We start from the raw sequence: 26,773 nt of genomic DNA, 5'->3' as shown, positions 1-26,773 counted from the left end.
AAATACTACAGTACACATACAAATTGCTCATACTACATTGTTCAAGTTAGCTTTTTAACTAAGGCTAAAATTAAGTTTACGATAGAAGCCCTGTTTTTAACAAGCATATTACAAAGTAATTTAGATGAAAATTAAGTTAATAATCGTAATTGCCAGCAGCCATTTCACCTCCTGAAGCTAAGCAGGGTTGAGCCTGGTCAGTACCTGGATGAGAGAGCTCCTGGGCTTGCTGCTGCTGCTGTTGGAAGTGGTGTTAGATGCACCAGTGGGGGGCGCCCGCCCTATGGTCTGTGTTGGTCCTAATGCCCCAGTATAGTGGCGGGGACACTATACTGTAGTGGGTGATGTCTTTTGGATGAGACGTTAAACTGACTCTCAGTGGTCAGTGGATCTTTAAAGATCACCGGTCATTTCTTGAGAAGAGTAGGGAGTTATCCCGGTGTCTGGGCCAAATTACCCCACTCAGCCCTTAGTGTGTCCTACAGAATGTCCCCATGTATGATTGGCTTGCACTTGGCGCCCTTCCAGGCTGAACCTGCCTTGCGCTCGTTGCTTGCTGGGTAGGGCCCAGCTTCACTGCGACCCTCACCAGGAAAAGGAGAAAGTGAAAATGGATGGAATTCCTTACACTTATATAGCGCTTTTCTGGCCACTCCACTCAAACCGCTTTACAGGTAATGGGGATCCCCTCCACCACCACCGTGTACCCCCATGTGGATGATGCGACGACAGGGGCCATAGTGCACACCAGTCCGCTCCCCACACACCATCTCTCAGTGAGGAGGAGAGCAGAGTGATGGAGCCAGTTCAGAGATGGGGATTATTAGGAGGCCATGACTGGTAAAGGCCAATGGGACACCCCTGCTATTTATGAGAAACACCCCTGGGATTTTTAATGACCACAGAGAGTCAGGACCTCGTTTTACATCTCATCTGAAGGACGGCCCCTTTTTTTTTTTACAGTAGAGAGTCCCCGTCACTGTACTGGGGCATAAGGACCCACACAGACTTCAACAGCAAATTTAGTTTTTTCCAGGAGGTGTCCAGGTACTGACCAGGCTCACACCTGCTGAGCTTTAGTACAGTAGGTTGGCAGATGTGAGTTACAGGGTGACATGGCTCATACTAAAAATAAATTTAAAATAAATTTAATAAATGTAAAAAAGTCCAGTAAAAGAACTGCGTCATACCACAACAATCATCTACCATGACCACAATCCATTCTTGTTATCAATATCAGATTTTTGTATTAGGCCTTGTGTAATTCAAACGCCTGATTCTAATTTAATTCTTTGTTTTTTACAATCGTAGTCTCTGGCTCTCATTTTAGTCTCTTAACCTCATATCATTATTAATGAAAAGATCACAATTTGGAGAGGATGCTTTACTAAAAAGAGCAGATATGGGCTAGTGTCTTCAGTATGCATAATGTATAATGTAATTTTGCAGCAATACGCCTTATGTATAGTATTTTTTTTGTTGTTGATCTGAGAATTAGAAGCTAGCTTGTTTACGTAGATGTGAGAAAACGATTAAAAATAAGGTCTGCAGACTTTTGTGAGAGACGTGGGTGATTCCTGACATGAAATTGAAGGCATTTCTAGAGGTGCAGTGCCAGGCGTTCACCACAGGGGGGCTTAGTAGCTGCTCACCCTGCTGTATTCACTCCAGCACACAGAGAACTTTCAGCACCAGGGGTTTTGATCCCCTTCTGAAGGGAAGACCATATTTTTTAGATTGCTTGCAGCCTGAACCACTCCAAAATAAGGATAAAATAAATTGACAACTCTAATAATCATAACTAACATCGCGGTTAATTATAAACCACTGCAAGCAGAATTGCTAATCACCAGATCAGCAGTGTCAAAGCAGGCCTGCTCTGTGAGAGCACATTTTACAGGCTCGCCCCTTTTCTTTATGGAGACTCCCAGACATTGAAAACCCATTCATACCTTTTCACTTTTGACCACCTGTTCAATATGGTCAAACTGTGCAGCTTTTATCTGTATCAATCGTTCAGTTATAAAATAGCTTTTTCTTCCACCATCTACTTTTTTTTATTTTTCTTCCAAAGTCCTGAAATAAGTTTTGCCATTTTAAAAGTGTAAATCTGCCAGCAGATAGCATATACACAGAATAAAAATGTTTTCCTTCTCTTTGCTTACAGTTTTGCTTTGTAATATTGGCCAGAAAGAAAAATTTGGAAGGATTTTGCAACAGAGCTACAGGCCATTTTTTTTTATTGCACTCTGGACAGCCACATATTTCTGGTACACTAATGTGGTGCCTTTTATTAATGACATTTTTATATTTTATTCATAGCCAGCAACCATATCACCCTGCAACTCACAACTGGCAGCCCCACTGAAACTCAGCAGGTGTGAGCCTGGTCAGTACCTGGATGGGTGACCTCCTGGGAAAAACTAAGGTTGCTGCTGGAAGAGGTGTAAGTGGGGTCAGTAGGGGGTGCTCACCCTGCAGTGTGTGTGGGTCCTAATGCCCCAGTACAATAAGGGAACCGTTTACTATAAAAAGCTGCCATCCTTTGGATGAGACATAAAACTGAGGTCCTGACCCTCTGTGGTCATTAAAAATTCTGGGGTATTTCTTGAAAAGAGTAGGGATGTTACCTGGGCATCCTGGCCGAATTTCCCATTGGCCTTTATCAGTCATGGCCTCCAATAATCCCAAATCTATGAACTGGCTTCAGTAACAGCTCTCTACCCACTCATAGCTGATGTACTGTATGGTGAGTGAGCGTACTGGTGCACTATGCCTGCCGTCACATCATCCAGGTGGGGCTGCACACTGGTGGTGGTGGAGGGGATCCCCATTACCTGTAAAGCACTTTGAGTGGAGTGTCCAGAAAAGCACTGTATAAGTGTAAGGAATTTATTTATTTACTGTTATACTTTTCTTGAACCATTTATATGCATAAATACTGTAAAGCACGCTGAATTGGTTCTAGGATAAACCTTATTTTTGGGGTAGTTTTCTTTAGTAAATAAATAAAAGCTGATTTATTTTAGATTTGCTGTTCAAAAGATAAAGGACTTGTTCAAAAATCCTTCTGTAAAAATACGATTTTTCGTTATTCAAAAAAAGGCAAAAGACGTCTAATTGGTTTGACAAGTACATTTATATTTGTGAAACCCATTGAAAATATAATTTTCATCAAACTTTTTATGCTTTGGAAAATAAAAGACAGGACATGTACTGACATTAACCATCATTAAACAGATACGCAGATGGGTTAAAAATAATTTCAGAGCTTGATTTTTAAAAGTTTTTGTGTTAATATTTTTCTATACAGACCTTGGTGTAGATGTTTGTGTTTAAAATAGATTCACACAAATTATAATTTGACATTACATTATTTTTGGTTACAATAAAGAAAAATATTGAAATGCAAACTGCAGAAATGTATAAATATCAATAATTATATAGTCACAAAGAAGAAGATGTTTATTACAAGCCTATTGCCTTATAATTGTCAGATTATCTGAATCTGTAGGCCACATTAATCAAATTCACAGTACAGTACTTTAAAACAAAGTTTGTGCATTTAACTTTTAAGTGATTAACTTTTTTTTTAGCAAATAAAGAGGTAACAAACTAAGTTTAAAGCTTTTCTAGCCAAGAAAATAATAATGAGAAAGATTTTGTAATTGACAAGTTTAATAATGAGGCATGGCATACGTACGATTGACCAAAACCTTTTTCTGAACACTATAGTATAGTGCAATCAGCAAGTGCTTTGTGAGGTTAAATGAGGATGTTCACAATATTGGACACTAGAGGGAGCTAAGAATCCAAAACATCAACTGTAATTCCTCTGTGTGAAGCAGACCCGCAAGTCTCTTTCAGACGCTTTAAAGATCTTTACAGAAAGGTAAAAGCACGATCGATTGTTTTTAGGCTTAAATTAAAAAAAACACATACATTCACTTATTTACCAATAAACCCTTTTGTATGACAGGCAACTTAAGTGTTCCTAGTTAATGGTATATTGCATTGCACGTTCAAGAAACATAAGATACCCTTTTAAAAACATCTTTACACAAATGCAAAAAGGGTTACTAGCTGAAATATTTTCCTAGATACAAACCTAAGAAACCTAAGCAAGTTAGGTGTTGTAATTGTATTTTATTTTAATTCATCTTTATTTAAGTCATTTAATTAATATGTCAGTATAGAAAACAAAAGTCAGCATATCCAGAAAGGGTCTCCTAATACAAAGTATGATGTTGAATAACAGCATAATGAAGGTAATAAGCATAAGCAATAAGCCTTATGTTAAAGTGAAAAGAAATGCTGCAAATTAAAATCAGAGGATTAACTAACACTGATGTTTTTGTCCTTATCTTGACTTTTCCAGATGGTATAGGATGCGGTATAGTTGCACAGGGGATCCTGATTAAAACAGTCTTCACGCTAATATAGCAGGCCAGGCTTGAGTTTTTAATGATTATGGTTTGAGGGAATACACCTGACATCCCAAAGGGACAACACAGTCTGTGATGTTACTCTACTATGAACAAGCTCATTCAGGGTGCATAGACATCACTTAGAGTCATCTGTCTGTAAAGGATGCAGCAAGCAGCTTCACTTGTGTGTGTTCTAATTCTGAACATTTAAAAAACAAATTAATTAAAAAAATATAATGAAAAATGAATAGGTGTTGAATTGCATTATTTAAGGATATTGAAGATCATCTATTTCCAAGACCTTAAGAAAGCAAACCCCCACAGAGTGTGCTGTACAGTTTTGAAATTAAGCATTCATGATTTAATCTATGAACTGACTTCCAACATTGTCATAATTATATGATAATGCACATTTCAAAATTCCTGTGCCTCTATTCTTTAACTGCACTATAAAAAATAATAAAATATGTTTAAACCCATTCTCACTTTATGTACATAAGAAAATTAATTAATAAGAGTATATACAGTATATATCTTTTGCCAAACATATATTATACAGTTCATAGTAGAATCTTTGATAGTGATTTCTTTTTTATTTCTCCGTCTTGCGACCTATAGCCGAGTTGAATTGAACAAAAGAAATGAGTGCCCTGTGTCTATTGTTATGCCTGCTGTTTGCAACATCTACTGGGAGTATAAGATATCACATCATCTTATTTTAAGAGCCCATCCCTGTGTGCAGGACTAACATAGCCATGCACAGATAGTGCAAGTGTTTATTAAATAAATAACACACTCAATGTGTCCCCGGTCACTGTAACACAGGGTAACAAGATGCTTGTCTTTATCCTGGCTCTGTTTTGCTCTGTCTCAGCGCCTTCGCCTAATAGAACCACAGAAGCCTCATGCACACTTCAGGGCAACTTTGAGCTGTCTGGATTCCTAGCCGATGGAGACATCGTTATTGGAGGGCTTTACTGGGTAGTGGTCTCTGACTTGACCTACACATACAAACCGGCCGCATCAGGATGTCAAGGGTGAGTTAATGTATTGCTGCGCAGGGGGAACATTGCTGCCAGATGACAGCATGTATTAGCTTTCATTTAAAATGTATTCTCAGCCTTTTCTCTCCCATTACCTTTTTTAAATGAATTCTAGTGTCTACTTAACCCGCTGTGCTCTTTTCTCAGGTAAACTGCCTTTTCTGGGGAATTCAAAGCAAGAAAGCGTAAACAGCTTCACAGACAATTTGCCTTCGAGTCAGATTTCCACAAACACTACCTGTAAACTGAGATGATGAAAGCAGACGCGCTCATTAGACCTTGAAATGGGAAATCATGCTCACTAAACGCTGCAGACCTGAGCACCCAGCAGTCTGGTCTCGCCTTACTGCTGCATCTGTGCAAAGGAAAACCCACTAATTAGCAAGCTGAGCTCATATGCTTTCACAGCATTGTGATTAGAGCCTTGGCAGGCATGGCTATTCAAACTATATCATTCAAGCACTGAGCTGTTTCAGTAGCTTTGAAATAAAATGAAGTGACATGTGTGCATAAACAAAATTCATTAATATGTTCTCTCACTTTGGCACCCTGCTAATTGCTAAATTGACTGCTGGAGTTTGTAGCTATGGCACACCACACTCTCTGTGTAAAATAATATATTGTATTACTTTTCCTCATCTTTTATTCATGACATTTTTTTTTAAGTTGAAGCACCATTGAAAATAAGATTCTGAATTAATTACTTTTATAACAAGTGAAGAAAAATAAGGGTTAAGTGATGCAAAGTTTAATAGTGTACATTTTGATATTGCTAAAATTCCAAAGCATAAGATTATCAGTAGCTGTATTCACGTGCCAATTTTGGTATTGCACACCTTTTTCTCACTGGTCCAGAATATGGGGCCTTTGTAGTCTTTCTTTTTGTTAGGTCAACTAAAAACCATGATTTCTCCACAGCTTTGAAACTAGATCTTTTCGCTGGGCCCAGACCATGCGACTGGCCATTGAAGAGATCAACAAATGTCTATATCTGCTTTCCAATCTAACCTTGGGCTACAAGATTTATGACTCCTGTGCGACTCATGTGGCATCCCAGAGAGCCAGTCTCACAATTCTTAATGGCCCCAGTGAAGTGTCCAGCAGGATGTGCTCTGGAGCCTGGCCTGTAAAGGTCATCATCGGAGACTCGGGGTCATCACAGTCGATTATGCTCTCTAGAGTGCTACAGCCTTTTAGAATTCCAATGGTATGTGGTCTAGTTTCTAGAATCAAGAATTACATGTACTGTACATGTACAGGTGTTACAAAGAAGACTGAAATAGGTGCATTGGATACGGCATCTATTTAGGCTGTTCTGTGATCATTGTTAGTAATTCTGCTGCATTATTGTCTACCGATTTAAAATGTGTTATTTAAACCCTAGTCTCTACCTGATAATAGTATTAATGATTATATTTTGTGTCATTCTGTAATTGGGAAACATTAACATAAGGCAAAAAGGCCTTATTTCTTTCTTATTTCTGTTGTTTTGACCTTTTCTCCTCAGATAAGTTACATTTCCACATGCTCTTGCCTCAGCAACAGGCAAAGATATCCAACATTTTTTAGATTGATTCCCAGTGACTCCCACCAAGTGAAAGTCATTGCTCAGCTGGTGAAGCATTTCGGATGGACCTGGGTGGGAGCCATTTCAGAAGATGGCGATTATGGAAGATATGCGTTCCAGGTGTTAATTGAGGAGTTTGAAAGGATCAGTGTCTGTCTGGCCTACTATGAAACTATTCCTAAAGTTTACAGCAGACAAAAGATTCTGGAGATCTTAGATGTGATGAAACGATCCACAGCCAAGGTGGTCATTTCATTTGCTGGAGAAGGTGACTTGTACCCCCTGCTGAAGGAGTATGCAGCTCAGAACATCACTGGCATTCAGTGGATAGCCAGCGAAGCCTGGGTCACGGCCTCGCTGTTTGCAGCCAGTGAGTTCTACCCTTCTCTCGGTGGTACTATCGGGTTTGCCATTCGCCGGGGACAGATCCCTGCTCTGAGAGACTATCTCCTGAAAGTTCACCCTTCCCTGTATCCCAACAACACGCTGGTGCAGGAGCTCTGGGGCGACGTGTTCGGCTGCTCTTTCCTGCCCTCGAACGCCACTGGCCAGGATGGCAGAGTCCAGCCCCCCTGCAGCGGCCAGGAGTCTCTGGTGGAGAAGAGTTCCATCTACCTGGACGTGTCCAACCTCCGGGTGTCCTACAACGTTTATAAAGCTGCGTACGCTATTGCCCACTCGCTGGACAGCCTGACCAGCTGTGAGCCTGGGAAAGGACCATTTGGCAATTTTACATGCGCAGACCCTTCAAGCTTTGAGCCATGGCAGGTAACACACTGCTTGATTGTATTGTCTCATTCTGTTTTCATGCCTAAGACCTCATTCTACTTCATTTTTACATTATGCCAAATAACCGCTATTTTTTGTTCTTGAAAGCTTCAACATTACATCCAGACGTTATCTGTTACAAACGCCTTGGGAGAAAAAATAAGCTTTGATGAAAATGGAGACCCCATTGCATCTTATGATATTATAAACTGGCAGAGGGGTGCAGATGGGAAACTGTGGTTTGTTACTGTTACAGTGGAAATCTATGTTGCATCTCAAGGACTTGGGAAGGAGCTCGTGATAAATGAAGAAGCTGTGATATGGAATGATGACCGAAAGACAAACTGCAAACAGCCACTACTAACTTCTTTGTAAGGAAAACATTGCAGATTATTGAGATTCACTGGAAGCACATATTTCAGAGTTTATAGTCAATTTTCTATTCTATGGGCCAGATTTCTAAAATATTTTTCTCAAACCATGTTTATTCCATTTTTTTTCAGAATCATAAAACCATAATTGTAAAGTTGTAAGGTGCTATACACATCTTTCAAGGAAAAGTTGAAATGTCAGATTTTGGAACATTAGATATGTGTTGATTGTTTCTGAATGTGTTCATGCAGCAGTGCACAGTGTTTCAGAAATGCGTCTTTATTTCAAAGTGCTGTGTGCGCAGGCTGTTCCAGGCCTGCAGACAGAGGCTGACGGACTGCTCTTTGTTCTCCACGTAAGGTGCTGCGGTCTGTGTGCACTGAAAGCTGCCCCCTTGGTACACGGAAAGGGATTCGTCAAGGGCAGCCTCCTTGTTGCTTTGACTGTCTACCATGTGCTGATGGCAAAATTAGTAATCAGACAGGCAAGTATTTCCTTCTTCATTTACTCTTGTGCATGCTCTGCATGAGCCCCATTTCCAAAGTTAATGTGTCCTCTGATTTCCAAATTGAATTAGAAAATGATCCAATGATGTGCAGACTTAAAGAGAGAATTTAAAATGAAGTACAGTAGAAAGATTATAGAACACACAGTCCTTATTATGCATGCTATATACAGTACCAGTATTTATATTTACATTTACTGTGCATGTTTGTGTGTGTTTGACTTTGTTTCTTGAATGTTTCTGGGAATAAAAAGGAGTCCGTATACTGTAAGATTAAATAAAGTGGAACAAGAATCATAGTGATACACAAGACTCATACTGATGGTCTTCTCTCTTAATGAATTTTCTTTTTAAAAAAACAAGCATTTGGAATAAAGCGCCACTATTTTTAAACTAAGAGGGCTTTTAAAGTTTAATGTTTGCAAACAAATATTCAGTACAAAAATGACTATTTTCCACACCAAAGAGATCTATGTAGAAAGTGTAGTGTTCAATTAAAAAAATATGGCTGCTGCTTTCTGTAACTTCCCCATGTTTTTGACTACAGATTCAGTAGAGTGTACTGACTGTCCTGAGGATCACTGGTCAAATGCTGCAAGGACAGGCTGCTTAAGGCCTGGCAGTAATGTCATGAAATGGTTTGGACCCAGGCAGCAACGGATGATCATTTTTGCATGTACTGCAGTACAAATAGTCACCTGTACTATATGGCTGATAGCTGCTCCGCCATTCCCCCTTAAAAACACTGTCTATCAGAGGTCAAGGATCATACTGGAGTGTAGCACTGGCTCTGATTTGGCTTTCTGGTGTGTACTGGGCTACATTGGGGTTTTGGCTTGTTTGTGTTTTGTTCTTGCCATTTTAGCTAGGAAACTGCCAGACAATTTTAATGAGGCGAAGTACATTACATTCAGCATGCTCATCTTTTGTGTCGTGTGGCTGGTTTTTATACCTGCGTATGTCAGTTCACTGGGAAAGTACACTGTGGCTGTTGAAATATTTGCAATTGTTTGTGTATACATTTGCTCCAAAATTTCATTTTATTTTATTCAACCCTAAAACTAATATAAAACAATACTTGATAAGAAATGTTAATCTAGGAATAAAACTAGAGAAGACTTCGTTTTAAATTTATATTGATTTTATAGTGCACTTTCTTCCGTTTTCCTTGTTTAATGTACAGTATGGTTGAAAGCTATCATAGGATGTGAATGTATCTAGATGCTGCTGCTTGTCATTCAATACTAATCTTTTAATAAACTTTTTAATTGTATTACTGTTTGAGTAAATTATTCTATATTATAAGATTGTTGTGCATATTTTTATAATGATATTAAACTATAATTTGCTTACAATAAATAAAACATATCAACGGTATATGAAAAATAAACAGTACATATTAGTTCAGGTGGGTAGCTGTGTCAGCATGTGTAGGCTGCAAAGGAACAAGTAATAGGTTTATTCCATGCTGAAAAAAAAGAAGAAAGAAAACACAACATTTTGGCCGTGGAGCCTTCTTCAGGTGACAGGTCACACCACGGCCGAAACGTTATGTGTTCTTCTTTTTTTCAGCATGGAAGAAACCAATTAACAGTACATATTTACTTTTACATTCTTTGAGATATCAACCCCCTAAATATCTGTCTACAGAAAAATAGCAAACAATAGAAAGCAGTGAAAAACATACACTAGGTAAAGTAGTTCAGATATGTAGCTGCGTCAATAGAGAATGCTGTCTTGAATATGTATAAATAATAGTTTAATTTTCGAAGGCCAAAATGTAATTTTGATTGGAGAATCATTCCATCTACAATAGATAGAGTGAAAAGAGGAGTACCTCAGGGCCCAGTGTAGGGACCCTGGCTTTAGGCCAATGTATATACACTAAAACTGGGTCATGGTTAAGAAAAGCGAATCAATTTTTAGTATTTCTAAATAGTACCTATTATAAACATTGAAGAATTTCAGATATATTTAATTACTAATTCCAAATGGTCGAAACAACAAACCAATCTAGACTTGATTAGGCTGATTTATGTCAAAATCAGCTACAGCAAACGTAAATAAAATTTGCATCAGCGAGAGAAGTTATTATTTTTGTTTTCGTTATCCATATTGTAATCGCCTCTTAGAATACAGGGTTGTGTGGGAGCCAAAACCTATCTTGGCAAGCAACAAGTGAAAGATAATATAGTATCACTTTATTAGCCATATACAATTTCTTGCATTAGGAATTCATCTTTTCACATACCCCAGCTTGGTCTTCATGAGACACAGACAGGAAGAGAAGCTTGGGGTGAGAGTCCAGGGTCAGCCATTGTGCAGCACCCCTGGAGCAGTTGGGGTTAAGGGCCTTGCTCAGGGGCTCAACAGAGTAGGATTTCTCTACCAACAATGGGATTTGAACTGGTAACCTTCCAGCCACAGGTGCAGATCCTTAGACACAAAGCCACCACTCCACCCGAAGGCAGGGTACACTCCAGACGGAACACCAACCTACAAGGGTATATCCGCAGACACACACATACTCACGTCTAGGGCAAATTTTCCCAGAAGCCCATTATACTACCAGTACATTTTTGGAGTTTTGGAGGAAACCAGAGGAAACCCATGTGAACACAGGGAGAACATGAAAACCCCACAAGGATAGCACCAGGTCTGAAATTGAACCCAGGGCCCCAGCCATACAAGAAAGCAATACTTGCCACTGCACGACCACGCCTCCCTGTTTTCATTACATATCTATTCATTGCAAGATGAATCGAATTATATTTAATAATTTCTGTAGTATCGTCAGTAATCATATACTAAAAGTAGCTTACAGCAACACATACCTTCATTTTATTCTAAACTGTAGCTAATTCTAAAATAAGAAAACAGGAGATAAATCATTACTCTCCATCTACACGTATTAAAAGGGTTGAAAGAGTGGTACAGTGGTTCGCATTACTACCTCACAGCGTTGGGGCCCTGGGTTCAATTCCTTCAAGGAGTTTGTATGTTTACACCATGTTTCCTCCAGCTCTGGTTTGCTACTACAGACTAAAGACATACTGTACCAGTAGGTTAATTGGTTACTGTGAAAAACTGGCCATGGTGTTATCATGTGTATTGGTGACTATGTGTGCCTTGTCATGGACTGGCATCCGATGGAGGGTGTCTTCCATTTTGAGCCTATTGTTTGCTGGGACAGGCTCTGGCTATAAGCTCTGTCTGCTTTATGCAAACTCAACACATACTAACAAGAGATGTTGTCCATGTCTTTCAATTTTGAAAGGGTTCAACAGAAAGATAGTGTTCTGATTCAATCTAATTTAAAGATGATTTTGACTGATTCCTCTTTATTTCTACCTTATGCATGTTCCATAAGATAACAAAGGAAAATGGTGTCTTCTGTCTTGATGCTTTTGTAAACAAAACCAAAAAAGAATTATGTTCTATAATGCATTTGAGATTTATTTTATTACAAGTCATCTTATCCCACTGTTTAAATGCGACAGGACACAATATGAACCAAATAGTAAAACTACAAATATACTGTAAGCCTCACTTGCATGAAAACTCTAATAAAGACTGACAGCAGTCCCCCAGCAAGTCAATCTGAACTGTGAATCACTATTAGTTAATGAACTTTTCAGCCCCTCAAGGTAGATGTTTAATGTGCTGCATTTAACAGTAGGGAAATCCATTCTCCTTTGGAACATTCAAATTTTACCACTGGGATTTTACAGTTTAGCGAGTGATTTGCTCAATGTAAACACCCTGGGACTCAACCTTCTATATAAATAATTTTGAGATTTTAAAAAAAGCTACTGATTGGTTCAGCACAACAATTGTGAGATGCTACTCTATGCATTAGTGCTGATAGGCGCCTTTGCTACTATCTCAGAAAAACCTGTTTGTAAAATGGTAGGAAAACCAGAATTCCCAGTGTTATCGAAGGATGGAGATGTCATTATTGGTGGTGCCTTTTCCATTCACAGCAAATCTAAAGTCCAGATGACGTTATTTCAAAATGAACCAGAACCTCTGGGATGCTCCAGGTTAGTCTGATTCTGAACAACTCAAAAATTCATACATTTAAAGTTTACAACTTTTTTTACTGAAATATTGAAATTACCAATGATTAATGTAGGAAAACATGCTTCATATTTCTAGTTATATGTGTAATAAAATTGTACAACTATATGGCAGAAAAATAAAGTGAAAGACGTTATTTTATGTAAATTCAAAAGAAAAAAAATGAAAATGAAAACCATGACATTCCAAGGTTTTTCTGTATGTGTGACATCTTATATTAAACATACTCCCTTTAAATGTAATTTAAAAAGTAATTTATTTGGAATTGAATATTTTAACAAAACAATGAATTTTTTACATTATTTTAGCATTAACTTCAGAGAATTTCGCTTCGCACAAACCATGATCTTTGCAATAGAGGAAATAAACAATAGCACCGATTTACTTCCAGAAACGTCCTTAGGCTACAGGATCTATGACAGCTGTGGCTCTATTCCATCTTCCATAAAAACAGCAATGGCTTTAATGAACGGTCAAGAAAAAACAGTGTTGAATGAGTCTTGCACTGAGTCAGGCACAGTTCATGCAATTATAGGAGAATCTGAGTCATCATCAACCATTGCGATGGCAACAACTACAGGACCATTTCATATTCCCGTGGTAAGAAATTTAACCTCTCTGTAATTCTCCCTGTTAAGTGCATCTTTTGTAGTTTTGAAACGTAACATACTGATTTCAAATATCTATAGTAGTGCAAGCAATCAGGAGAAATAAAAAGTCTGACGGGAGCAAATGCTGTAATTATTGGAAATCCATTGGTTGATATTTTGATTTTGTTACTCATATTATTCTGAAAATTACAACTGCACTTGAACTGGGGGTATATATAGAGAAACTTGTGATTGTATACAGTATAGAGGTATGTCACTGTTGGAGACCTACTGTAAAACAGTCCAGCTGGACATATTATACTGTAACTGAGATCAATAGATGTGGCATCATTCTTTCTCTTATGTTAGGCATAAAAATGTTTAAAAATTGAGTGGGAGAAAGCATCTGTGTTGACCTAAGCGACTACAAACTTGCTCCTGACACAACATTTGCATGAAGGACAAGATTTAGATTTGGATTTGGCTGGGTTATTTTGTATAAATTGTTTGAAAATATCCAGCATATGCTGAGCAAGGTTGAAACTCAGAAGAGTTGTGATACAGATCTGTAGTAATTACCGTGTGTGGAAAAATTACCCCATTAATGTAGAATATGAATGAACATGCATTTTGCATTTTCTTAATAACTATCATAAAATACCTAATTTCCTACGCTTACAGATCAGTCACTTTGCTACTTGTGCATGCCTGAGCAACAAAAAACTGTTTCCTACATTCTTCAGAACCATCCCGAGTGACTATTACCAGAGCAGAGCCCTGGCACAGCTTGTGAAGCACTTTGGATGGACCTGGGTTGGGGCCATTAGAAGTGATAATGATTATGGCAACAATGGGATGGTTACCTTTGTAGAAGCTGCCCAACAGGAAGGGGTATGCATTGAATACTCAGAAGCTATTTTAAGAACAAATCCAAAGGAGAAGATTGCTAGGGTTGTAGATATCATAAGGAAAGCAACTTCGAAAGTTCTGGTAGCTTTCTTAGCTCAGGGCGAGATGGAGGTTTTGTTAGAGGAGATCCTACTGCAAAATGTCACTGGACTGCAGTGGATTGGTAGCGAATCCTGGATTACAGCAAGACAACTTGCAACAGAAAAAGCTTCTGAAGTACTGAGTGGTGCAATTGGGTTTGCAATCAACAAGTCAACAATAGCAGGCCTGAAGGAATTCTTATTGAAAATCCATCCATCTCAAGCACCCGGTAGTGCTATTCTAAAAGAGTTCTGGGAAACTGCTTTTGGTTGTACTTTATCATCTCAAAGCAAGAGCAATGATACGGAGCATTGCACAGGGACAGAGCAATTAGCACTTTTAAGAAACCAGTACACTGATATATCCGAGCTGAGGATTTCCAACAATGTTTACAAGGCAGTGTATGCTCTTGCACACTCCATTCACAATCTGCTTACTTGTAAAGATGGACAAGGCTCCTTCACAAATGAGACGGGCACTAAGAATAACACGACTGAACCACGACAGGTAAGCAAATGCTTCTTTTTGCATTGGAACTGAGAAAATACACCTTTTACTTCTGAGACTGCAAAGCCAGAAATCTAAATGAAGTCTCTGACAATTCAGTGTCTGATCAAAACCTGAGACTTATAGTATATATAGAGTCTAGGATTCTGCCAGGTGCTTAAAAACATCATAAGTCAAGTCATAGATACAAAATAAGAACTCATTGTTATCCTGGGGAATTTCCCTAAATACCATGAGACAGTACTGCCTTACTCATATTTATAATAACATATTTGTTTTTTATTTTGTAGGTGCTACATTATTTAAAAGGAGTTAATTTTACAACCAGAACTGGAGAAAGGGTGTATTTCAATACAAACGGTGATCCAGCAGCAAAATATGAATTGGTTAACTGGCAGCACACTAGAGACGGAGGAACTACTTTCACAACTGTCGGTCACTATGATGCATCCCTCCCTGCCGGTCAGCAGTTCACCATGAATCTTGTCAACATAGTATGGGCTGGTGATCACAATCAGGTGAGTTTCAAGTAAGAGGACTTTTGTTTTAATTTTTGAGGACTTGAAAAAGTTAGAAAAACTCCACTAGATTAATTATACTAGCATTAATTTAAGTTGTACAAAATTATTGTATCTTATTTTATACTCAAATCAGTAAAATATCAGAGATAAGACACTTACTGCTAACATATCTGTTTTGGGGGGATGGCCAGTGAAAAACATGCCTTCACAGAGTTTCAAGCCATTCCTCTATGAAAATAATCTACACAAAGTTTCTAAATAACAGAAACATTTCTTAAAATTATTTTTCAGTATCATTATGCACTAAAAGCAGTGGAAAAAGTGTAAAACCCTCTAAAATAAGGGATGTGAGTAACATTACGAGGAACCAAACACATGCATTGTGGCTACAAAAACACAAGACTTTTATTTCACAGCAACCTGTGTCAGTGTGCAGTGAGAGCTGTCTTCCAGGCACTCGAAAGGTTGTTCAGAGAGGAAGGCCTGTCTGCTGCTTCTACTGTACACCATGTGCTGAAGGAGAGATCAGCAACTCTACTGGTAAAATATTAAAATAGAAACTAGTAATTACAACAGTGAAGTCCTCTAATGGTGAAATGTACATTCAAAGATACAAAAGGCAGCAAAGATTCAGTATATATCATGCAGCATTGAATGTTCTACAATACTGAATTACTGTATTTGCAGACGTACAAATTCATTAATCTACAGTAAATAAACATATATAGTAGGCTGCACAGTAAATGCCTTAGAAACATATAACGTCAATGCCGACATTTATTTTGCATTCACAGAAAATTCTGAAGAAAGGCAGAAAACTAGGTGGAAAGTTAGCAATGCAATTTGCTGTAACATCATAACTGTATGTTACAGTCATTACTTAAATGTTAATATCTATTAATTTAATGTGTTTTCTTTCAGATTCCATTGAGTGTACAAAATGTCCCTTGGAATACTGGTCAAATGAAGACCAAACCCAGTGTATCTTAAAGGAGACTGAATTCCTGTCTTTTGGGGAGAACATGGGAATAGTTCTGACAATGTTTTCGTTGGCTGGAGCATGTTTAAATTTAGCCATAGGTTTTATATATTTCCACTTCAGAGCAACACCCCTTGTTAAAGCCAATAACTCTGAACTGAGTTTCCTTCTGCTCTTTTCATTGACTCTGTGTTTCCTCTGTTCACTCACGTTCATTGGCCAGCCCTCTGACTGGTCCTGTATGTTGCGCCACACAGCATTTGGGATCACATTTGCTCTTTGCATCTCCTGTGTTCTAGGGAAGACATTAGTAGTGTTAATGGCCTTTAAAGCCAAAATGCCTGGCAACAGTGTTCCAAAATGTTCTGGGCCATTGCAGCGACTTAGTGTTTTTACTTGCACAATCATTCAAGTATTACTATGTATACTTTGGTTAGCATTATCCCCTCCATTCCCATATAAAAATATGGAATACTTCAAAAACAAAATCATTTTAGAGTGTGACCTAGGCTCAACAGTAGCATTTTATGCTGTGTTAGGGTATATAGGATTCCTCTCTGCCATGTGCTTTGTACTCGCTTTCCTGGCTCGGAAGCTTCCTGATAACTTCAATGAAGCCAAATTCATTACATTCAGCATGCTCATATTCTGTGCTGTCTGGATCACCTTTATCCCAGCTTACATCAGCTCCCCTGGAAAGTATACAGTAGCTGTAGAAATATTTGCTATTTTAGCTTCTAGTTTTGGTCTGCTTTTTTGTATTTTCCTTCCTAAATGCTACATTATGCTACTTAAACCAGAAAAAAACACAAGAAAACATTTGATTGGCAAAATGCATTCAAAATCACTCTAAGAATCAAGACTGTAAAAAAGAACATAGTACTTTTAAATGTATGTCTGCTTTTTATTATGACGGGAAAAGTAATAGGTTTATTCCATGCTGAAAAGAGAAGAGAGAAAACACAACGTTTCGGCTGTGAAGTCTTCTTCAGGTGTGAGAAAGACAGGGCAGACAGCAGAGATTAAATAGCACAGAAGAACACAAACTGGGAGAGGGGAGGAGGCAGGAGGGGCAGAGAGGCCACTCAGGAAGTGTAAAGTGGAGAGGGGTGAAGAAGCTTGTGTTCTTCTGTGTTCTTCTGTGCTATTTAATCTCTGCTGTCTGCCCTGTCTTTCTCACACCTGAAGAAGGTTTCACAGCCGAAACATTGTGTTTTCTCTCTTCTCTTTTCAGCATGGAATAAACCTATTACTTGTTCTTTTGCAGACGATGAATGCTGACGCAGCTACTCACTCACCTAAAGAGAAAATAGTTCAATAACAGGGCTTAGATAAGAGTGCAGCTGAAACGAGAGCAAGGAGTTAAAGCAGGGCTTTCCTGATCTGGGCTTGGTGGGTTGGAGTGTCCACAGGTGCTCTAAGTGTTAAAGCAGCAGCACCTGAAGAGCTGGGAGATGCTGTTAAATTAGTTCAACAGTGAGCTGATTAGGGGTTATACAGTAAACAACCCTGATGATCTCGAGGACCACCGACCTCGGCCTGTTTCGGTCTAAATTGAACCAGTTAACTAACTTAAATTGATCAAACCACAGGTTCCAAGTCTTTATTTGGAAAGTGATGGTTTAAGGCTGACCTACTGTACAGTATGAGACCTGCAGGACTGTGGCTCTCCAGGACCAGGCCTGGCCACCCCTGCCCAAGGCACTGGATATACTGTACAGCACCCAGTAGGGAGCTAATATATTGGAGCGCTACAAGGCCGGTCATTTCCAAAACTGATACAGTGCTTTACATGCATCAACAAAAGCATTCATTTACTATATAAAAATAATGTTTTATATATTTTATAAAGCAGAGATTAAACAAATTAAAACTACAAACTCCTCCAACATGAGAAATGAAACTCATCTTTAACAGTAAGATGCCAGAATTGAATTCAATACTTGGTACTTTCGTGAATTAATATTGTGAAATAAATATGCTATTTGAATTTAGGAATACATTTTTGAATATTGTGTTAAAATGCTTGAGTGTTCTGCTGCACAGTAAATGATCAAACAGTGAAGAAAGCAGTTCTGACTATTTAATTCTACCTTTTTTTAAATCACATTTCTAAATATGATACTTTCATCACTAGTAGAAGGGATATTGTTTAAATGAAACAATGCCTTTTACTCAGTTAAAGCTTCTTGTCACTTATTAAAAAGATCAGATTCACAGACATGAAAATAACAGCTGCAATTTAGTTTTCTAGAGGCAGATTAAAAAGACCTTTGAGATTTCTTACTAAAGAATGAAATTAGAACTACAGTAACGTCATGTTTATCTCATCACTCCAGAGACATCAGGTTTAATATAAATAAATTAGGGTGATTTGGCTGTGATGAGAGATGGGGATCTTTCTGTGCTTTAAGATGTTATCACAAGTCACTGTACTGACAGTGGTTGTGCTAATCTCATCAGCAGAAGAAACTGTTTGTAGGCTTGAGGGAAGTGCAGCTATCCCACCTTTATTTAAGGAGAATGACTTTATGATTGGTGGGATATTTTCAATTCATGCTGAGGTTTTGGCTGAGACTTTTCCATTTACAACAAAACCAGAGACTCTGAAATGCAAAAGGTTAGTTATAATTTTTTTTTTTCACTTGATATAATCAGTCCCTGATGCAATAGTCCTTTAATAAACTAGATGTCTGCTTTGCTTCTGTCGATACTTGTCTGTTGTTTTATTTTATTACTTACAGATAGAATAGTCTTATATATCTGTATTACATTCTATATATTGACTTTACACTTTATGTTATCATAGTATTCAGAGCTTTAATATGTAATATGAAAGATGAAATAAAACAATACCAATTTGACTTGTATTTTTTCTAGACTTAGCTTCCGTGAATTTCAGCTAGCACAAACAATGATCTTTGCCATTGAAGAAATAAACAACAGGACAGATCTTCTTCCTGGAGTGTCTTTGGGATATAAGATCTATGACACATGTGGCTCCATATCTTTGGCAATAAGAGCAGCCATGGCTTTAATGAATGGAAATGAGGAAACTCTCTCTGACACCTCCTGCTCCAGACCAGCTGCAGTTCAAGCTATAATAGGAGAGTCGGGATCTTCACCCACTATTGCAGTTTTAGCAGCAGTTGGACCTTTTCATATCCCCGTGGTGAGAAATGTTTAATAAAGGTTTTATTTACTAAAACAACAAATACAGCTACAACAAATACAGGTACCATTACCTATTATTATTATTTGTAGAACATTTAAATTCAAAGGAGAGAGAAACTCATTTTTAATGTGAATATATAAAGAACCTATTTTGATCCTTTAGAATTTTCTTTTAACAGATCAGTCACTTTGCTACCTGTGCATGTCTGAGCAATAGAAGGAGATTCCCTTCATTCTTCAGAACCATCCCCAGTGACTATTATCAGAGCAGAGCCCTGGCTCAGCTTGTGAAGCACTTTGGATGGACCTGGGTTGGAGCCATTAGAAGTAACAATGATTACGGCAACAACGGGATGGCTACTTTTGTGCAAGCCGCCCAGCAAGAGGGGATCTGTATTGAGTATTCAGAGAGTTTTTACAGAACGGATCCACACCATAAAGTTCTAAAGCTCATAGACGTTATAAAAAAGAGCACTGCAAAAGTTATTGTGGCATTTCTTGCTCAAGGAGAAATGAATATTTTATTGGATGAATTATCCCTCCAGAAGGTAGCTGGTCTTCAGTGGATTGGAACAGAAGCATGGATAACTGCCAGCAATCTTGCAACAACACAAAATTTAAGAGTTCTGAGTGGATCAATGGGGTTTGCTGTTAGTAACTCCATGATACAGGGGTTGAAGGAATTTTTATTGAATGTCCATCCTTCACAAGCTCCTGGCAACGATCTCCTATATGAGTTCTGGGAAAAGGCCTTCAGCTGCTCTTTTAGAATTGAAGGCAATACTGCAGATCAACATGCTTGCACTGGGCTTGAAAGCTTAAAAGAACTAAAGAACCAATACACCGATGTCACTGAATTGAGAATATCCAATAATGTATACAAAGCTGTGTATGCTGTTGCACACTCTTTACACAATCTACTCAAATGCAAAACAGGACAAGGATCTCCTGCTAATTCTAGCTGCATGAGCAAAATTAAAACTGAACAGTCAGAGGTAAAGTGCTGTTCAAATCTGTAGTGCGTTAACAGTAACATTAACACTCAAATGTACTGTATTTTTGTTTGTCCGTCAGGATATCTTCAGTTCAAAATAATTGCGTTTTTCACAGGTACTTGAGAACCTCAAAACTGTCAACTTCAGGGCTGAAACTGGAGAGCAGGTCTTCTTTGATGACAGTGGAGATCCAGTTGCGAGGTATGAACTAGTGAACTGGCAGCTTGTAAACGAGAGCACCGTCCAGTTCACGACCATCGGTTACTATGATGCTTCACTGCCAGCAGGTCGTCAGTTTGTCATGAATCAAGTCGATATTGTTTGGACAGGTGGGCAACGTGAGGTAAGTATAAGATAATCTTCTAAGACAAATTACACTTTGCTGTAACAGGTTTGTAGATTGTTTATCCCTGGACCTACAAGAGTATCAGTAGAAAAGTGTCTCACGCTAAGACATAGCCTAGCACTACAAGCAGTCAACTTGCACTGTTATTCTGTGAATGGTTAGAAAATCCATGGTTGGATGGATAATTATTAACTGACATTGGAGTTGGTGGATGGAGTGATTGTAGCGCAGTGTGTTTTCATTTGCGGTTCAATGTCAAATTTTCATTCAGTAACACACCGTGAAAATATTCTCCAAAAATGTAATACGCATTTTTTTGTACAAATGCAAAACTTAGTTTTATTTTGTGATAAGCACATAGCCCATGTCACTGTTCCTCCGCTGCAAATTGTTTTGTCCTTGTTCTGCAGAAGCCTGAGTCAGTGTGCAGTGAGAGCTGTCCTCCAGGCACTCGAAAGGCAGCTCAGAGAGGAAGGCCCGTGTGTTGCTATGACTGCATACGATGTGCTGAAGGAGAGATCAGCAACACTACAGGTAAATGTAATTTAAAGATAACGGAGAGTTACTAAAATTTCAACAGTCATTATTTTAGTACAGTACATACAGAATTTGGAGGCTTACAACATATCAGCAGTGTAATCTTACGATGTGGAGCCAAATACCTAACCTCATCAAATCTTTAGATGCTAAACAAGGATCAACAAGGCTAGTTCAACAATCGTAAGACAGACCCCAAGTGGAAATTGGGATGTTGTTCGCAATGGTTTTGATCTGTGGAAGGCAGTGCTCAAATTTAATTAGTACATGCTGTAGGAGACTGTTTTTCAGATGGATTGTTAAGCTAAGGTCCTGTCAAACTTGCCGTGTGCAAGAAAGAAAAATTGTACAGCAATATTATAAATGACACCCATGCTCATCCTCTTCCACTAAATTCCAATGTGGACATTTTCAGTTTGTCCTACACACTTTAGATATCCACTCTATATCTTAATTGGTTCTGTTATTGTGTAATGAGATGCCACATATACTGTAGATAATAATCTCTTTCCTGGTTAAAATGCATTAGGCAATGTGATGAATTAGTGAGGTATGATTTCATCCATCCATTTTTTAGCCACTTTATCGAATACACGGCCATGAGGGAGCTGGAACCTATCTCAGAAAGCAACAGGCCGCAAGGCAGGGTACACTTCGGACAGGACGGCAGTTAATCGCAGGGCAGACATACAAACACAGACTTGCACAGTATTATTATTAAACATAATACTTAATTTTTAAAATGGTAAAAAAAAATAGTTATACATATGACTATTATTCTAATTGTATTCATTATTTTTTTACAGATTCTGTTGATTGTATTCAGTGTCCTTTGGAATTCTGGTCAAACAACAAAAGAGATGAATGTGTATTAAAAGCAGTTGAATTCCTGTCCTTTGGAGAAATCATGGGAATACTGCTCATAGCTTTTTCTTTGTCTGGAGCTTGCCTAACTATAGGTGTAGCTTTCATCTTCTACAAAAACAAGGACACTCCAGTTGTTAAAGCCAATAATGCTGAACTGAGTTTCCTTCTGCTCTTTTCATTGACTCTGTGTTTCCTCTGTTCACTTACTTTCATTGGCCAGCCCTCTGACTGGTCCTGTATGTTGCGCCACACAGCATTTGGGATCACATTTGTCCTGTGCATCTCTTGTGTTCTGGGGAAAACAATAGTGGTGTTAATGGCCTTTAGGGCTACACTGCCAGGCAGTAACATTATGAAATGGTTTGGGCCCAAACAGCAAAGGTTAAGTGTTTTTGTTTTAACACTCATACAGGTCTTGATTTGTTTTCTTTGGTTGACAATATCACCTCCTTTTCCAAACAAAAATACGAATTATTACAAAGAAAGAATCATTCTGGAGTGTGATCTTGGATCTTCAGGTGCATTCTGGGCTGTGTTAGGGTATATAGGATTCCTCTCTGCCATGTGCTTTGTGCTCGCTTTCCTGGCTCGGAATCTACCTGATAACTTCAATGAAGCCAAATTCATTACATTCAGCATGCTCATATTCTGTGCTGTCTGGATCACCTTTATCCCAGCTTATATCAGCTCCCCTGGGAAGTTCACTGTAGCTGTGGAAATATTTGCTATTTTAGCTTCTAGTTTTGGTTTACTTTTCTGTATATTTGCACCAAAATCTTATATAATTTTAGTAAAACCTGAATTAAATACAAAGAGGTGTGTAATGGGTAAAATGGCATCAAACCCACAATAACAGAACCAAACAAGAACTGAAAGTTTAATTTAAATTTGTTGAAACTACAGTGAAACTACAAGAAAACATCAAAAGTGTTGTTTTCTGAAGTCCCATAGAGATCTAAATCTCTATGTAAGTAATGAAGTGAAAAATTAGAATAAACAACCGCCGTGCTGTGCTATTAGAATTAAAGTCTGTGCATGTATTTCTATATATTTTACAAACATGAAGATCTTTGACTGTGTTTGAGGAAAGGCAGCAAAAATAATTATATTAAAAAATAAAATGTTTGTGTTAACAGAAAAGCTTTGTTAAATAATTAAAAGCATTTATGAAAAAATGATTGATTTCCCTGTTTTCAGAGACAAAACACTACGCTGAACTATTTTCAGGCAGATCAAAAATGAGCGAAGGCCGTTAAGCCCATCCGATCATTTCTATTTCTCTAAAGTCCCTAACCAGTATTAATTGTACCGGGAGCAACACTCACAAGTATGAAATCCCCCAGTACAACCCCAGAAAGAGGTCATTTAGAGTTGCCAGTTATTAGCAAAACTACCCTACATGTTTTATGTGGAACATGCAGACTCCACAAATTCACAGATTTGAACCTAGGACACTAGACCTGTGAGACTGTGGTGCTAATCTCTCTGTCACCCCATATTCACCATAGGTAAGCTTTATCAAATCTGTGCTCCTCTGTCACCAAAATAATTTAATGATAAAAAAACAGTATTGACAAAATGGATTGAGAAAAGATTAACGGATTGTCAATTGTACTCTTTACAGGCACTCTGCAGGCTAACCATTCATCACATTCCCATGTGAATGCCTACAGCGCATTACTTTGGCTCAGATATGGATTCTGGATCTTTATTCTTTATCACCTAATGCTCATTAACCGGTTTCCTTACTTTATGTGCATGAAGTCTTCTGTCTTAAAAAGTGAGTAAACGTGATCACCGAAAAAATAAACCCAAAACACTGCTGAGGATAAAACTTAAAAGATGATAATGTTTAGTAAATAATCCTGAATAAATCATACAATTGTGGAGGGATCAAACATTATCTGGATTTCTGTTCGAAGAACACACACTTCTCTTTCACATTGGTTTGAGCTAGTTCACCTTAGCCAGGAGGATAGGGATCAAGGTATGGGGTCAGAACGAGAGATATGCCCTCAGGTAGCAGACGTGGGGCGACCTGGTGAGGTGGGCCTCTCGACAACTGAACCCAATGGTGAGCCAGGAGGATAGGGAGATCCGGAAATATAAAGCCCCAGACAACAAGACACACCGGAAGAACAAGTAATGCACAGGGAAACTATGAACACACCTCTAGGTGTGGAGGGCTTGACACTACCCCCACCTTCAAGGGTGGCACTTGACACCCAAAAATAAATGAGCTGCACAGCACTGCGGGGGGGGGGGGGACCCCATTTAACTGAAAGGAAACCTCTGGGAGTCCATGGCTGAGAGCTTCCCCCTCCTCTGGGGCAAAAACCTTTATTGAGTAGGGGGGGGGGGCGGGTAGGGTTCGGTGGGAGCAAAACACAAAAAAACAGACAAAACAAGTAAAAAAGCACGCACAACAAAAAATAAGCCCTCACGGAACAGGGGAACAAACAACACATAAAAATGACTCACAAAAATTAGGGAGACCAGGGGGCATGAAAGCCCAGATGAGAGAGACCAGTGTGTGTGGGAGCTTGGGACAGGGAGGCAGCGGGCGTGGGAGCCTGGGCGGACAAAAAGAAATCACACGCAAAAATAAACCCTGACGGAACAGGGGGATCAACAACAAGAACAATACCAGGGAGACAGGGAACCAGAAGCTGGGTAGGCCTGGAAACAGGAAGCCTGGACGGCCAGGAGACCAGAAGCCAGGAAAAAGGACAACAGAGACCAGGACCAAAAGCCAGGGCGGCCAAAAAAACAAAAGCCAGGACAGAAGAAAAGGGAGACAAGGAAGAAAAGCCAGGGTGGCCAGGAGAACACTCCCGGGGCCCAGTGCACGCTCGGCATTCTGTCATGGGAGCCGGGGGCTAGCCGTGGAGTGAGTCTGGGAATATGGGAGGACCCCATGCGTAGCGGCAGGAACGGAGCAAACGCGAGGGTTCAAGGCATGGGGCGGAGTCAGAACGTGACACAAGCCCTCAGGTAGCAGACATGGGGTGAGCTGGTGAGGTGGGCCTCCCGACAACTGAACCCAATGGTGAGCCAGGAGGATAGGGAGATATGGAAATATAAAGCCCCAAACAACAAGACACACTGGAAGAACAAGTAAAGCACAGAGAAACTAGGAACAGGACAGAGCAGGAGTGCCCTCTAGATGTGGAGGGCGTGACAGGTACTTCCTTCAGGGAGATAATCAAGTCTAATTCATCACGTGATGGTCTGATTGTAAAGTCTGGAATTACAGAAATGAAACAAAAGGGGAGCTAATAAGTAAGAGGTAAGTTTTAACCCCTGTTTCTTCAAATTCTGGAAAATCTCTGGGATCCACAGATTGGCTTTCCCATGAACTAGGAGCAGTTTTGGATTGAGGTGAAAGGCCACGCACTGCCACAGCAATCCCAGGTGCATACAGCTGTCCCTATAAGCCAGCTGAACAGGGATTCATCTGCTAAGGTGAACTAGCTCAAACCAATGTGAAGAGTTTCACCCTCTCAGTGAGACAAACTATTGCACATTTGTCATTGAAACCACCTTCATACACCTCTACCGAAGTGAAATAAAAATGAGTTGCTTTTGTTGCAACTCTGTTACAGCAACCTTAGCTTTCCGAGCTACTGGCCGGGCTCACACCTGCTTAGCTTCTGTGTGAATTTAATGCAGTTTACCGTAAGAGACTGGGAGATCTGATACATCTGTAATGTTACACTTTGCTGAACCGTATCACGGCATATTTCTAAATATGAATTAATGAAACTATGACCAGTGGAATGGCATATCATACCACAGAAACACAATGCATTTAGGAAATATATAAAACATGTACTATTATTATAGGTTTCAATGATTAATGGATAAAAAAAGTAGAAAATAATAAATGCTTCAAATCAAATCAAAGTTTATTTATCAAATGCACAACAATACGGCGTGCAGCAGTAGTTGCTGGCAATGAAATGTCTTTTTCTGCAAGCTCACAAAAATTACAAGAATCACAAAAATCACAAAAATTCACAAAAACACAAAAAAACACAAAATTGAGGTAACATTTTTGAAATTGAATAAAACTCAATGTGAGTAGAGCTGTTATGTGTCCATGGTGTATGCAATATATACATGTAGTGCAGTTATGCTGAATATTGTGAGAATTGTGTGTCCATGTAGCCATTACAGGTGATTTGCGTAGGAGCTACAGGTTGGCTATTTAGCAGTCTTATTGCCTGGAGGGAGAAGATGTTCTGTAGTCTGTTGGACTTGGACCAAATGCTTTGGTACCGTTTACCGGACAGTAGGAGGGAAAATAGTTTGTGACTGGGATGACTGGGGTCCTTGAGAATGGACCTGGCCTTCTTCAGACATCTAGCTGAGTAGATCTCCTGGATGCTTGGTAGCTTCACCACCCTTTGCAATACTTTGAGATCCCGTGCGGAGCAGCTCCCATACCAGGCAGTGATGCAACCAGTCAGGATGCTCTCAACAGTGCACCTGTAGAAGTTGGC

The 26,773-nt window shown here is 39.0% G+C and overlaps 3 protein-coding genes and 1 pseudogene across 3 annotated transcripts; all 4 read left to right on the top strand.

The window, feature by feature from the left end:
• Positions 1-5,261: 5,261 nt before the first annotated feature.
• Positions 5,262-8,042, top strand: LOC138242240 (vomeronasal type-2 receptor 1-like; the record flags this gene model as incomplete). The annotated part of the gene is made up of 4 exons (XM_069197714.1): positions 5,262-5,464; positions 6,389-6,677; positions 6,978-7,805; positions 7,914-8,042. Coding segments are annotated over exons 1-4 (1,449 nt in total), but the record flags the coding sequence as incomplete, so codon positions are not given.
• A 1,144-nt stretch (positions 8,043-9,186) lies between these two features.
• Positions 9,187-9,811, top strand: LOC138242239 (G-protein coupled receptor family C group 6 member A-like; annotated as a pseudogene).
• A 2,774-nt stretch (positions 9,812-12,585) lies between these two features.
• On the top strand, positions 12,586-17,202 carry LOC102692431 (extracellular calcium-sensing receptor-like). Its single transcript, XM_006637448.3, has 6 exons — positions 12,586-12,725; positions 13,071-13,362; positions 14,034-14,849; positions 15,140-15,367; positions 15,787-15,910; positions 16,292-17,202. Exons 1-6 carry the CDS (start codon positions 12,589-12,591, stop codon positions 17,200-17,202), a joined length of 2,508 nt encoding a protein of 835 aa, XP_006637511.1. The 5' UTR covers positions 12,586-12,588.
• A 2,061-nt stretch (positions 17,203-19,263) lies between these two features.
• On the top strand, positions 19,264-23,121 carry LOC102694630 (extracellular calcium-sensing receptor-like). The gene is made up of 5 exons (XM_069197713.1): positions 19,264-19,521; positions 19,703-20,518; positions 20,634-20,861; positions 21,275-21,398; positions 22,208-23,121. Exons 1-5 carry the CDS (start codon positions 19,264-19,266, stop codon positions 23,119-23,121), a joined length of 2,340 nt encoding a protein of 779 aa, XP_069053814.1.
• Positions 23,122-26,773: the final 3,652 nt, after the last annotated feature.

The sequence above is a fragment of the Lepisosteus oculatus genome, chromosome 13 (assembly GCF_040954835.1).
Source record: "Lepisosteus oculatus isolate fLepOcu1 chromosome 13, fLepOcu1.hap2, whole genome shotgun sequence".
Lineage (NCBI taxonomy): Eukaryota > Metazoa > Chordata > Actinopteri > Semionotiformes > Lepisosteidae > Lepisosteus > Lepisosteus oculatus.
The sequence above is the reverse complement of the archived record's forward strand: the minus strand, read 5'-3'. Positions and strand labels throughout refer to the sequence as shown.